Source organism: Littorina saxatilis, linkage group LG10 (assembly GCF_037325665.1).
Source record: "Littorina saxatilis isolate snail1 linkage group LG10, US_GU_Lsax_2.0, whole genome shotgun sequence".
NCBI lineage: Eukaryota > Metazoa > Mollusca > Gastropoda > Littorinimorpha > Littorinidae > Littorina > Littorina saxatilis.
This window is the reverse complement of record NC_090254.1, coordinates 22,481,066-22,495,986: the sequence shown is the minus strand read 5'-3', so window position 1 is coordinate 22,495,986 and position 14,921 is coordinate 22,481,066. Positions and strand designations below refer to the sequence as shown.

The window sequence follows — 14,921 nt, the reverse complement described above, 5'->3', positions numbered from 1 at the left end:
AGTTATTTACCGTATCCTTATTCCCCATGCACTCATTAAGGGAAAGATCTATTTTAAAATTACCCAGCTAAGACTTCGTAATTCTGTTCACAAACTGTCAACGACTCTGTTTTTTTTGTGTTTTTGTTTTTTACTGCATCTAATCCTAATGCCTTTTCCCAGTTGAATTCCACGTTTCCGCATAAGCACTTACGGCGCATAAACCATCTTGCTTAAGACTTGTCGTGCTCTAATTCTTTCGTGTTGAATTAAAAAACATGCGTTCAGTACGTAACTACCCGCAGTGCAATATAATATTAATATATCTAACAATAGATGAATACCCGCTTCGCCGGGTACCCGGCTTCGCCGGACCCGGCTTCGCCGGGTGAGTGGCGCACCGTACGCGATTGACGCCACACGAAGGAAGGGAGATAAACGCGCAAAACACTGGAGAAGATAAGGAAGAGTTACTGGAAATGGATGTACAGAAAAACCTAAATCGGTTCAGCGCTGCGCGCTGAGAGCACGTGTTGAAAATTTTCATCGAGCAGATTGTGTCCGGGGTCTACCTGAATATGCCCACCAAATTTGAAGCAGATCCATCGAGAACTTTGGCCGTACATCGCGAAGTGACAGAAAGACAGACAGACAGACAGACACACACACACACAAGCCGTATATATAGATAAAGATAGCAGGGAATCGCTTACCTCATATGTTCTGTAAACAAGTGCTCTTCATTGAAATGTCTTTTATGGGTACGTGTTCGGTAAAGGTTTTATGGTGAACAAGAGAGAGAGAGAGAGAGAGAGAGAGAGAGAGAGAGAGAGAGAGAGAGAGAGAGAGAGAGAGAGAGAGAGAGAGAGAGATAGGGGGTGGAGAGAGAGAGCGGGAGAGAGACAGACAGACATGCAGACAGACAGAGAGAGAGAGAGAGATAGAGAAAGAGAGATACAGACAGAGAGAGACAGACAGACAGACAGAGACAGAGAGAGAGAAAGATAAACAGAGAGAGAGATAAAGAGAGAGAGATAAAGAGAGAGAGATAAAGAGAGAGAGATAAAGAAAGAGAGAGAGAAGGAGAAAGAGATAGAGCGGGAGAGAGAGAGAGGGAGAGAGAGAGAGAGAGAGAGAGATAGGGGGTGGAGAGAGAGAGGAGAGGGAGAGAGAGAGAGAGGGAGACAGAGACAGAGAAATACTGGGGCAAATTGCATGCAAACAACAACACCCAACATTTCGTATTTCGTTTTTATTTCTGAATACAAACATCTAGCCCACTGATATTTGTTGTTGTTGTGGTTGTTGTTGTTGTTGTTGTTGTTGTCCACAAACGAGGTTTGTTTGTTTATTTGTTGCTTAACGTCCAGCCGACTACGTAGAGCCATATCAGGACGAGGAAGGGGGGGATGAAGGGGGCCACTTGTCAAGCGATTCCTGTTTACAAATGCACTAACCCATTACTTGTGTCCCAGCAGGCTTTAGTAAAACTAAATTAATACCTACTGGAAGATTACCAGTTTCCAGTATGTTAAAATAGGCTTAACCTATCTACTGCTGGGCTTACATCAGAACACTAACAGATTAAACTATACATGAATCGCGAGACAAGCGGCAAGAGAAGAGATTTTTTGGAAAAAATACAGGTGAATGGGCAAGAAGGCAGAAAAAAGAAAAGAATTCATGAAGAAAAAGAGAGCATGACAGGAAAGAGGAACCAAAAATCTACCTAACAGCAAACTAGAAAGCTCCTGCGGTTCCAAAAACAGGAGGGGCCTTTAATTTCATAACCGCAGTGCCCCACTGCGGGAACAAACGAGGTTCTGAAATACTGATTAATAAAGATAAATAGCAACATACGATGCATAATTATTCAACAGTATATGCAGTGTATGCCTTAGTCACAGTCGTAATAATACACATGCAGAACAGTACAACCTTGAATTTAGTGAAATAATTGTTCATAAAGAAAACTTCATCTGTGCTAAAAAGTACGAAGGATAAACGCACCTCAATCGTGATTAGGTTTCTGACATAGCAAAGATCTACCAACTTTTCAGAAAATTGTTATGTGCCAAATGTCCTAACAAAATAGCAAAAGATTTCACAAATGATACAAAATTGATGGGGCAAACTGCAACAAAATCGGAAACAAACTGAGAAAATGTGCAAGCAGAAACTGTTACAAATGTAACAATGAATGGCAAACAAGCTTTCAGTAACAAATAAACCACAGGCATGCGTTGTAACATCCATACCGTCTACGTTTCTCCATTTTCAGTTTGCTGTAAAAAAAAAAATAAAAAAAAAAGATTAAGAAAAACAGCAACCTGCTGAAAAGACAGTCGCCTAGTAATTCTATATAACATTTGTGAAGAAACGCGTGCACATCAAAATCTACACACTGTTAATCAAGCAGTTTGGTTTCAGTTTTACTTGCTCTGTCAATTCTTAAACAGAAAACAGAAAACTACACGCAATTACATCACTTTACATCAATCTTAATGACACAGATCTTGACTAGGATTCTACTTCGGAAGCTCCGGAAGCTCCAAAATTCAGATTGAAATTTCAAAGAGACAAGCATAGAATACAATTATGTTCATATACATGTAAAAGGAGACAATCAGTACTATCAAGCTACACACGATGAAAATACTTTGTACGCCTATGCAAATACAGTAATGCATCGTGATTTCTTACTCACACAATCACTGAAAACTGTCTTCCAATTATAAATCTCAGTGTCAAAACAGACTGAAAACCTATTTTTATATATTTTTCATTCTAGTCCACCGTTAAGCTAATCAGAAGCGTCCAGCAATCATCGGGAAAATAATAATATAATACTGAAATCAAAACAGTATTCCGCGTATTGCACGCCTGTGTAATACAAGAAGGCTTCAAGACGTCTTCCCACAACATTAAAAACTGTTGTCTTCCAATTTCAAATCTCAGAATCCAAACACATGCAGTCCTCATTTTTGGTTTCATCATTTCCTTCTAGTTTACCGTTAATCTTAGCAGAAACGGGAAAACAGCTTACATTGAAAACAGCTTATATTAAAACAAAAAAATACCGAGAGTATTAATTGTACGCCTTTGCAAGAAAGTATATTCATGCTTTATTATGTCTTTTCACAACACTGAAAGCGTAACAAGTCCATGTAACAGATTTTCAGTTTTCATTATTTCACTCGAGTTCACCGTTGATCTTAGCTAAGAAGCGTCACCCAGTAAGCAAAGCCGATAGTCAGTGCAGAGGCCTCAAGATTTTAGCAGTAGAAACAGAACGAGACTTATTCAGTGGCGGTGCTGTACCGGAAGTGACGAAAGCGATCAGAAGAGGAAGTAGCGCTGCGCAAGCGCCAGACGCATGGCGGGAGGACAGGTAAGGAGTTCTCTCCCCTCCTTCCCGTCAGCCCCCCGTGTGATGAGGTGCACTTCGTATGACTGGGGATCCACTGGAAAAAACGAAAGGAAAATAAATTAAAGTGTAAGTGTAATCCAAAAAAAGATAAATGAAAATGTTTCAAACTCAGGACTAAGGACAGGTCAATTTAATGAAACATGATTTTTTTTCTTCTTTGTCTTTTTCTTCTTCTTCGTCTTCTTCTTGGATTTCTCAATGCATTTCGTTGATGACGTGCCAACAAAATGTCGGTCACACTTGAAGTTAATGCTACATGATTTGCCTTCCACACTGAAACGAAGTGAAACTGAGATTAGGGGCAGTCTATCTTGAACATGTTTGAAAAGCGACTTGATGCGATCATGCACCTCTCTGGCTCTACAATTTCACTCTTACATCTGAAGAGTGACCAATAAACAAATATAAATTGTTAACTGCAGTGATTTGCACAATGATTCTGTGTCTGAAATCGGACACGACCAAATAATAGTCCTTACCTCAGGTGACGATAATAGATCACTGAGTCTTGAATCTCGAAATACTGACCTGTGATATTTGGGCAAAGGTCGTTGAGGATCATGTCCTTTTTGGTGATCCCTCGGCAATTGACCACCGGCACCGGTCGCTTGGACAGTCCGTATTTCTGCACCGTTGACATGGAAGCCTGGTCACAGACAGAAATATTTATTGTTGGTGTGTCTTGTCTCGAGAACCCAGGGGGGGGGGGGGGGGGGGGGGGGAGGGTCGTGCCAAGCCGACTCAGCATCGATCTTGTTCTCTGTTTTGTTCTCGACTTATTCTTTAAATACTATTCACATGTAAGGCATATCACAGCGCTACTTGGTCTCATCAGGAAGCATCATCACCGTAATGTATCGAATCACCACCAAATGTTCTTTTTGGTGTGATCGGAACAGTGCCATCAGTTGCCCAAATATCTGAATAGCCAATTTTATGCTGAGCAGGAAAATGCACATCCACAGCCACCCCACTTTTCATACACACCCAACTCTTACCCCCCCCCCCCCCCCTCCCCCCCCCCCCCCCCCCCCCCCCCCGCCTTTATTATTTCTCCCATCCCAATCTCTACCCTTTAGGTCGCGTGGAGGAGGAGATACGACACAACTAGGGATTTATCAAGCATCTTGCAACACTCCACAGGGCAGCTAAAATCGATCAAATCAAATAAAAAGCCTGCCCCTATTTTTGCAAGCACTCGCAACATTGACGCAGTGGCAGTGGCAGTGGAACCCCCGTCTTACTGCCTAAAACAATCTGAGGCGATCTTGAAAACAGAGTGACTCATAAACTAGATATAAATTGACAGAGCTATAGAGGCAAGGAAGAAAACAAAGAAATTCAAGGTGGTAAACAAATTGGGATTGGGGGACGGAGGGTCTGAAAACTGAGTTCCATTTGGGGGACGGACGGTCTTAAAACTGAGTTCCATTGTACTCTGAAGAGAGATGCTAAAATCGGCAAAATCTCCTGCCCCTGTTTTGCAGGCATCAGGATCCGCAGCATTGATAGCGCACGTCCCTTTAGGGTGGCCCCAGTCTCAGAGGAAAAGCCGCGCGTAATCCAGTACTTTATATTCCCTTTTGTTGCAATCTCCCAACAGAGTAGCTTGCGTCACAACTTCTTGTTTTATTTTCCGTTGGGGAGAAGCGCTCGCTATAATCACTTACAAAAATGAAATAAATATAAAACGAACACAAAAACGAAACAAAACCACGCCAAACGTTGAGAATTGAGGTGGCTAAATTGTTGGCAGAGGCTGAAGTTTGACGTATACTGTATACGGGAACCCCCTTCTTTGAAACTTCCAAAATGAGAGAAAATCAGGTCATGAAAGAGGGGGGGGGGGAGAGCTCCGCTGTTCCTCCGAGGACTTTCCGAGGGAAAGAGAGAGAGGGAGAATGAGAGATAGATAGAATTAGAGAGAGAGAGAGAGAGAGAGGGGGGGAGAGACACACACACACGCACCCTCACCCCCCCCACACACACATACTCACACACACACACACATACGCACCCTCACCCCCCCCACACACACACACATGCTCACACACACACGCACCCTCACTGACCCCTCCCACACACACACACACACATACGCACCCTCACACCCCCCCACACACACACACACACATACTCACACACACACGCACCCTCACTGACCCCCCCACACACACACACTAACACATACTCAGACACACACACACTCACACTCACACACTCACCCCCCAAAACACACACACACACACACACACACACACACACACACACACACACACACACACATTCGCCGAGGCAGGAAATTTGAAGGAACTAAACCCAGGCTCTCAAAGGCAATCCCCCAGCGGGTGCCCGGACCTGTCTGCGGGAGGAATAGCCCGAAGAAAAGACGACAGCGGGCACGGGCCCGAATCGTTCAGGTCGACGTGGCGGAATGACCTCAAACACAATGCACTGAAGAGAGTGACGGTCGCTTTATAGGGTTGAGCTCGATCGATAAGGCTTCGTGTGCTTGCTTGCCAATTCCCAACTGAAGACCTTCGCGATGAATTTCGGTCGGTTCTGGAGAGAAGACATCCGTTACTTGCAACAAACAACGATGCTTGGGTATTGAAGAGGGAGTGTTTTCTCCGTCTGTTTTTTGTTCGCTTTTTATGTGTGTGTGTGTGTGTGTGTGTGTGTGTGTGTGTGTGTGTGTGTGTGTGTGTGTGTGTGTGTATGTGTGTGTGTGTGTGTGTGTTTTGTGTGTCTGTGGTTTTCCGTTCTGTCTGTGGTTTTCCGTTCTGTCTGTGGTTTTTCGTTCTGTCAGTGGTTTCCCGTTCTGTTTGAGGGTTTCGTTTATGTCTGTGGTTTTCTGCCTGACTGCGACTCTAATATCTGTTTGTCTGCTTGTCTGTCTGTCTATCTGTCTGTCTGTCTGTCTGTCTGTCTGTCTGTTTAGACGAGAAGGAATCCAGAGAGAGAGAGAGAGAGAGAGAGAGAGAGAGAGAGAGAGAGAGAGAGAGAGAGAGAGACTGAGAGAGAGTCTGTCTGTCTGTCTGTCTGTCTGTCTGTCTGTCTGTCTGTCTGTCTGTCTGTCTAACTGCTTTCTGCACTCGAGCCTGTCTGGTTTTCTGTCTTTCTATCACTCTGTGTGTCTGTCTTTGTTTTACCTATATTTTCTTGTATCCATCACCCCACCCTTTCCTTCTCTTCTCCTCCCTGGCTCTGTCCATACCTCTCTCCCTCTCCTGACCCATAACTTCCGTCGTTTCTATTGTAATCGTTGGTTACAGTGTTCTAAAATGAATTATGAAAGATCATAAACTTTTCTTCCTGGTCCCCATCCACGTTTAGGAGACACGCCGCTCGCTCGTGATTTGTTCATGATGTCACGTGGAAAAGCTTGCCTCAATGTTTCCAAAAGAAACACATACAAGTCTATCTTTCTGAACATCATGCATTGTCTGCTTCTCTACCTGTCTGACCGTCCATTGTCTGCTTCTCTACCTGTCTGACCGTCCATTGTCTGCTTCTCTACCTGTCTGACCGTCCATTGTCTGCTTCTCTACCTGTCTGACCGACCATTGGTTTAAACAGTGTTTATTCAACAATTCATATGTATTTGAACATGATACATGTTACGGATCATCAACAAGCTCAAGCTTATGGTATCGTCCATTCGTCCGTCTAGTTTTCTCCCTCTCCCTTTGACGCTCCCTCTGTCTGTCCGTCTGTCCGTACGTTTGTCCGTCTCCCTCCCTCCCTGTCTGTCTCTGTCTGTGTCTGCCTGTGTCTGTCTTTCTGTCTCTGTCTGTCTGTCTCTCTGTCTGTCTGTCTGTCTGTCTGTCTGTCTGTCTGTCTGTCTGTCTCTCTCTCTCTCTCTCTCTCTCTCTCTCTCTCTCTCTCTCTCTCTCTCTCTCTCTCTCTCTCAAAAGTGATGATCTTAGCGGAACGTTTTCTGTCTCTCTGTTAATTTGCAGCAAAGCATACCGCGTGTTTATCAGGTTTTCAGCCGCCAGACTCCTGGAAATTCCACAGGGACAGATAGCATTAAAACCGATTTCATTATAGTCTTCGAATTTCAACTTTAAAGGTTCATTCCTTCTTGTGTAAGCAATCGTGTTCATCACAGCAGGTCTGTTCACGCTCTTACACGAGATGCGAGCATCCTTCAACTCAAGCACATGCGAAACATCAACAGCACAGCTTGAAAACCTGTTTCTGAAGCCCCTTCTTCAGGATGGGGTTTTTTTCTACCGGACTTGAAGATGTTCCGTTATTTATATCCTTAATTAAATCGTAAATCTCGAAAACAAAATCTGAATATAAATTACGGATTAGCCGACATTGCGTAACAGTAAAGTCTCAAAAACAAAACGTTATCTTTGGTTCATATCGGATTGACCTTTTGTAACATGTAAGATGTGTTTTGTCGTTGTTATGCGCTCTCAGTGCACTTTCTTAGGAAGCAGAACAACCTATGATTCAACTTCCATTAGGAGATGACTGACGGAAGGGGAAGGATATTGACAAGTAGTTTGACTAACTCTGGCAGACAACTAAACAGAATAACAGACAAGCCATTGCATACTATACAAACACGCCCGCAGGCACGTCGTCTCTTTGAGCCATCATCGATGCCTCAAGAAAAGGTTGACCTGTGTCTACAAAAGAATACTCACAACCCCCTCAAGCAAAAAGTGTTTCTTTTGGTCTGTTCAGCTTGAGTGTCAAAGTAGTCCAGCAAAGTGTCGTTCGGATTTCTCCCCCTCGACATTTCACGACCAAACACGCACACACACGGTCACACACGCATGTACGGATGTACGCATGTACACGTGCACGTACACACACACACACGCACACACACACACACACACACACACACACACACACACACACACACACACACACACACACACACACACACACACACACGCGCGCGTGCGCGCCCGCCCGCAGAAAAGTTGCCCTCAGTTAGGAAATTGACTGGAAAATGTAGATCTATGCATCAGTTTTCATGAAGGTCCGTCTGTTAGTATCTGAGAGATGCTTGTCTCCCCCCTCCCCCCCCCCCCCACACACACACGCAGGTTACTACCACCACTTTTATTACCTTCCCTTCTACTACATCTACCACCACAAACACCGCCGCTTTCGCCACCACCACAACAACAACAACAACATCGACATAAACGACTATACCACAGGCACCGTCACCACCGCCATCATCACCTCTATCAACAACAAAACACAAAACAATGACTAACTCTACCACCAACGCCAACTCCAACGACAACGACGACACTGAATCACACTGTCTTCCATTACCTTGGAGACAAAAGCCACCGAGTGCGCACCCACAGCTTTTCCGTAGGCGCCAAACATTTTGCGTTGTTTCACTGGTTGCGGAGTTGGTATGGACGCATTCGGCATGCCTGCAAATAAACACATCGTTTAGGCTATTTCGGCTAATACGGAGGAATTAAGATTATTTGTGGAGTATGTGTATGCGTCAGCGAAGAGGGTGGAGGAGTAGGAAGTTGCTCATTAGATCTGAGAAAGTGGGTGATGTTGTGAAATACAGTGGTGGTTGTAGCTTGTTGTTTGTTTGTTTGTTTGCTTTTTAAAACGCCCAGCCGACCACGAAGAGCCATATCAGGGCGGTGCTGCTTTGACATTTAACGTGCGCCACACACAAGACAGAAGTCGCAGCACAGGCTTCATGTCTCACCCAGTCACATTATTCTGACACCGGACCAACCAGTCCTAGCACTAACCCCATAATGCCAGACGCCAGGCGGAGCAGACACTAGATTGCCAATTTTAAAGTCTTAGGTATGACCCGGCCGGGGTTCGAACCCACGACCTCCCGATCACGGGGCGGACGCCTTACCTCTAGGCCAACCGTGCCAGTCGCTTGTTGTTGCTGTTGGTGGTTGGAGGGAAGGTGTGATGCGCGCGCGCGCGTGTGTGTGTGTGTACGTGTGTGTGTGCGTGCGTGCGTGTGAAGATTTAGAGTATCTGTCACCAAAGGTGGGAGATTGTGGATTAAAAAAAAAGCGCACAATCGAGATGACAAAGCTAAGTTTATCCACAAAAACCATGATAACAGTGATGAGTCTCGTTGTAACAAATACGAATAGGAGCTGTGTGGGTAGGGGTGCTGTTCATTACAAAGCGGAGTGGCTGATGTTGCTGCAAAATACTGTTGATTTGTTTTGTTTTTCTGTGTGTTTACTTCTTTCGGTGTATTGGGCAACGTCAAATAATGAGTTATTAGACATTAGTCACCGCTTCTGTGTTCTAATGATTGAGGACGGGGTGCGTGAGTGGTATGGGGAGTGATACGGGGTACTGCCCAAGGGGAGGGGGAGGGGGAGGGGGAGGGGGGGAGGGGGAGGGGATGGTGGTGGGGATGAAGAGAGTTGAGAAAAAGACATGACATGAAGGGGTCAACACTCCATCCGCATTCATCATTAACGTAAGAAGGTATAAGTGTTTCTTTGGCTTTGTTTATAATCTTGTGGGTATTTTTCAACACCATTATCCTGCGATTTATTGATATCGTTACCAAGCAAAATTAATCTAAAGCTATTAACAAGTCGCGTAAGGCGAAAATACAACATTTAGTCAAGCTCAGTCGAACTCACAGAATGAAACTGAACGCATTGCATTTTTTTGCGCAAGACCGTACACTCGTAGCATCGTCTGTCCACCGCTCGTGGCAAAGGCAGTGAAATTAACAATACAGAAAAGCGCGGTAGCGGTTGCGCTGATCGAGGAGAATAGCACGCTTTTCTCTATCTCTACTCTTTTTAACTTTCTGAACGTGTTTTTAATCCAAACATATCATATCTATATGTTTTTGGAATCAGGAACGGACAAGGAATAAGATGAAATTGCTTTTAAATTGATTTCGGAAATTTAATTTTAATCATAATTTTTATATTTTTAATTTTCAGAGCTTGTTTTTAATCCGAATATAACATATTTATATGTTTTTGGAATCAGAAAATGATGAAGAATACGATAAACGTAATTTTGGATCGTTTTATAAAAAAATAATTTTAATTACAATTTTCAGATTTTTAATGACCAAAGTCATTAATTAATTTTTAAGCCTTCAAACTGAAATGCAATACCAAAGTCCGGCCTTCGTCGAAGATTGCTTGGCCAAAATTTCAATCAATTTTATTGAAAAATGAGGGTGTGACAGTGCCCCCTCAACTTTTACAAAATGCCGGATATGACGTCATAAAAAACATTTATGAAAAAAAAAAGAATTGGGGATATCATACCAAGGAACTCTCATGAAAAATTTCATAAAGATCGGTCCAGTAGTTTACTCTGAATCGCTCTACACACACACACAAACACACACACAGACACACAGACACACACACATATACACCACGACCCTCGTCTCGATTCCCCCCTCTATGTTAATACATTTAGTCAAAACTTGACTAAATGTAAAAAAGGGCAACTTTTTACACGCTGCAAACGTCCAGAAAACATTGTTTCCATAAGGGTTTTTCTGCTTCTCATTAATTTTATTAAAATACTTTTGAACATATTCAGCAGTAATCATAAAAGTCTGGGTTTCCAATGCCAACAATTTGACACAGAAATATCCATTACAATTATGTAACAGCAACAGATTGTCACAGTGGAAGGCAAGAGGCCCCAGTGCACCAAGCAATTAACCCACAGCCCTAAATCCAGACACGCATCAGAATCCTGGCTATTTCTACAAGCAATTGATTCCTGTTTCCCTTTGGGGTTAAATTACCCCATCAAGATGGGTTATTACCCTGTGTCAGCGCCAAAAAAATGAAGATGGAAAGCTTGTGCGAAAAAGCAGCGAAGAGAAGGTAATTGGGTTAGTCGGCAACACGCCCCACTTGGGATTGAAACACATTTGTCATTTCGAAAAGGAATTAGGTGTGAGGCAGATGAGGCGGGGGGGGGGGGGCGAGGAAGGGGGAGTAAGGGGAGGGAGAGAGAGAGGGGGAGGGAGAGAGAGAGGGGGAGGGAGGGAGAGAGAGAGAGAGAGAGAGAGAGAGCGAGAGAGAGGGAGAGAGAGAGGGAGAGAGGGAGAGAGAGAGAGAGGGAGAGAGAGACAGAGAGAGCGAGGGAGAGAGAGAGACAGAGAGAGGGAGGGAGGGAGGGAGAGAGAGAGAGAGAGGGAGGGAGAGAGAGAGAGAGAGAGAGAGAGGGGGGGGACAGACCGATAGGCATAAACAAGAAAAAATATGGTTACATACACACAAATAAATGGCTGAGCGAGGTAAAGAGAGAGAGAGAGAGAGAGAGAGAGAGAGAGAGAGAGAGAGAGACAGAGAGAGAGAGGGCGGAGAGAGAACGAAAGAGAGAGACAGACACACAGACACACAGACGGAGAGAGAGAGAGAGACAGACAGACAGACAGACAGACACACAGACAGACAGACAGACACACAGACAGTGAGAGAAGGGAAGTGGGCTGACAGACAAGCACTGACTGAAAAAAAAAGAGACACATATTTTGTACTACTCACATACGGACTGACACACAGACAAGACCAGCCAACAAACAGGCAGACGGACAGACAAACCGCCAGGCAGACCCGATAAACGGTAGAGAGACAGAGAGAGACAAAGAGAGACGAAAAGGGGGACAGAGATAGGTAAAGAGAGAGAGAGAGAGAGGAAAATGACAGACAAAGATAGACCCAGACAGATCCAGCAGTCAGACAGAGAGAGACACGGAGAGTGCCCGGCAAAAATGAAGCGTCGTGGTAAGTTACCACCCCAGACACAACCCCTGGGGAATGAAACACATTTGTCATTTTTGAAAGCAGAACTGAGGGAGACGGGGAGACTCTGTGAGCCGCCACAGAGAGAGAGAGAGAGAGAGAGAGAGAGAGAGAGAGAGAGAGAGAGAGAGAGACAGAGAGAGAGAAAGAGAGAGAGAGACAGAGAGAGAGAGAGAGAGAGAGAGAGAGAGAGAGAGCGCGAGACGCGGGGAGGGGGGAGAAGGAGGGGAGAGAGAGAGAAATGATTAACTGCTGTCCGCTCACCCATCTGGGCCCAGGTAATTTGTCCCCCTTTGATGACCATTTCCGGCTTGGCGCCAAAGAACGCTGGCCTCCATAGAACAAGGTCAGCCATTTTGTTCGCCTGCAAAAATACAGATTTTTTTTTCGTTTGGTAAAACACTTTCGAATACACTTTCTTCTTATGTAAAAGTCCGCAAAAATTGCCACAAACCTAGTCATGCTTTCGTAGATGAAATGCGTATCTTTAAAATTTAAAAGATTAATTAAGGTGTAACTGACAAAATCAACACATACAATTCCAACTCTGCCTAGAGAGCAGCCAGGCTGCAGGTTTCTCGTATGTTTATAAACTGATCCTATGTAAAAGCCTTAATGATGATTCAGAGGATGGCTTACACGGAAAGAATATTATCTTTAAAACAATCTCGCTCGAAAATATTCCGAACAGACCGAAAGGAAAATTACGGGAGGCAAACAAACACACAGACGAACAGATAGACGAGTTGAGAGAACAAGAGAGAGAGGGGGAAGAAATCTCAGCCAGCCAGCCAGCCCGCCAGCCAGCCCGCCAGCCAGACAGATAGACCGACAAACAGACAGAAAAACACATTTGGTACACACCTCAACGGAGCCGATGAGAGAGGACATCCCGTGAGCTATGGCAGGGTTGATGGTGTACTTGGCCACGTAGCGTTTGATGCGAACGTTGTCATTCTCTCCCTGACAACAAAAAGATTACATACAGTATACATGCAACAACAATCCGTAAACGACAAAGGTTAGGTATTGAAACGTTTGATCATAGACAAAACAAATCATTCATTAACACGTCGACCTATAGTCATCTACGTTAGATGTCACTCCACTTCGTAGCCCCCAGGCCTGATGATAACTGCTGTTTTACGCCCTCACGGGGAAACCATTAGGGGCATGTTTTCGGGTGTTACCCCGACTTTAGAGCGTGACAAAGGCAATAACTGTGAACGAAAACAAACTTCCATCGATCCCGGTTACCCTTGATTTGACAGGCGGTCACCTGTAAAATAAATCTTTAATCCGAAAGGTGATCCAGATGGTCAAGTGAAGGGCCTTCACTGGCATAGAAAGTTTGAATTCAATGACACGGGAATTAATGCTTTAATTTGGGTGCGAACTTTGTCGCAATAATTTGTTGGCTAAGTTTAGTACAATGTCACATTTTCTTCGCCTCCACTGCATGCACGAACTTGTATGACCTTCCACTCACAATTCTCATTTCCTTTTTTTCTTCTTCATTTTCTCCTTTTGTGTGTGTGTGTGTGTGTGTGTGTGTGTGTGTGTGTGTGTGTGTGTGTGTGTGTACCTCAGTTGCATGCAGGCTGCTTCAGCCCTCTTTTTTTTCTTTATTTGGTGTTTAACGTCGTTTTCAACCAATCAAGGTTGTATCGCGACGGGGGAAAGGGGGGAGATGGGATAGAGCCACTTGTCAATTGTTTCTTGTTCACAAAAGCACTAATCAAAAATTTGCTCCAGGGGCTTGCAACGTAGTACAATATATTACCTTACTGGGAGAATGCAAGTTTCCAGTACAAAGGACTTAACATTTCTTACATACTGCTTGACTAAAATCTTTGCAAACATTGACTATATTCTATACAAGAAACACTTAACAAGGGTAAAAGGAGAAACAGAATCCGTTAGTCGCCTCTTACGACATGCTGGGGAGCATCGGGTAAATTCTTTCTCGTCCCAACCAATATGGGACTCCCCCTAACCCGCGGGGGGCCTTCAACCCTCCCTGTTATCCATTTTTTATTTCATTCTCATGTCCTCTTACCTTCTCCTCGGGCAGCCGTCCCCTAACCAGCTTCATCTTGTCAGCGGTCTGCCAGGTGCGCGTGATGACCTCTCCGACACGACCCATGGCCTGAGAGTCCGAGGCGATCATACTGATGGCACCCATGTCGTGCAGAACGTCCTCCGCCGCGATCGTCTGGGCCCGAATGCGTGACTCGGCGAACGCCACGTCCTCCTTGGAGTCTCTGGAAGACATGATAAATACACGAGGTTTGAAAATAACTCGGGGGTTTGTAGAGGTTGTGAAAGAACTGCAAACTGGGGGCTTAATGTCCGTCAGGTTTTATTGCCTATATTGGACATGAGATTTTGATGAGAGATATATACGATGGGTGAGAACCAAAAGGTCGAGGGTCAAAAGGTCGAGGCACAAAAGGTCGAGGACATTTGGTCAAGAGTCAAAAGGTCGAGTGCGACAAAAGGTCGAGGGTGACAAAAGGTCAACAGCAAAACGTCTACGGGACAAAAGGTCGAGGATTAAAAAAGATACGCACGCACGCACGCACGCACGCACGCACGCCCGGCCGCACGCACACACACATACACACACACACACACACACACATACACACACACACACACACACACACACACAATAACGCTCGAACACGCACAGACACATTCGTAGTATATGTTTTCACAATTTTGGA

General features: G+C 44.6%; 1 protein-coding gene across 1 annotated transcript in view; it reads right to left on the bottom strand.

Moving 5' to 3' along the window:
- Positions 1-1,216: 1,216 nt before the first annotated feature.
- LOC138978431 (urease subunit alpha-like) overlaps positions 1,217-14,921 on the bottom strand; it is a 36,296-nt gene continuing 22,591 nt past the window's right edge. The window contains exons 16-21 of the mRNA XM_070351174.1: positions 14,252-14,456; positions 13,057-13,155; positions 12,457-12,556; positions 8,723-8,829; positions 3,938-4,055; positions 1,217-3,443 (exon numbers count right to left, since the gene is read on the bottom strand). Coding sequence (XP_070207275.1) covers positions 3,319-3,443; positions 3,938-4,055; positions 8,723-8,829; positions 12,457-12,556; positions 13,057-13,155; positions 14,252-14,456 — 754 coding nt within the window. The 3' untranslated portion in view covers positions 1,217-3,318. The remainder of the gene's footprint in view (positions 3,444-3,937; positions 4,056-8,722; positions 8,830-12,456; positions 12,557-13,056; positions 13,156-14,251; positions 14,457-14,921) is intronic.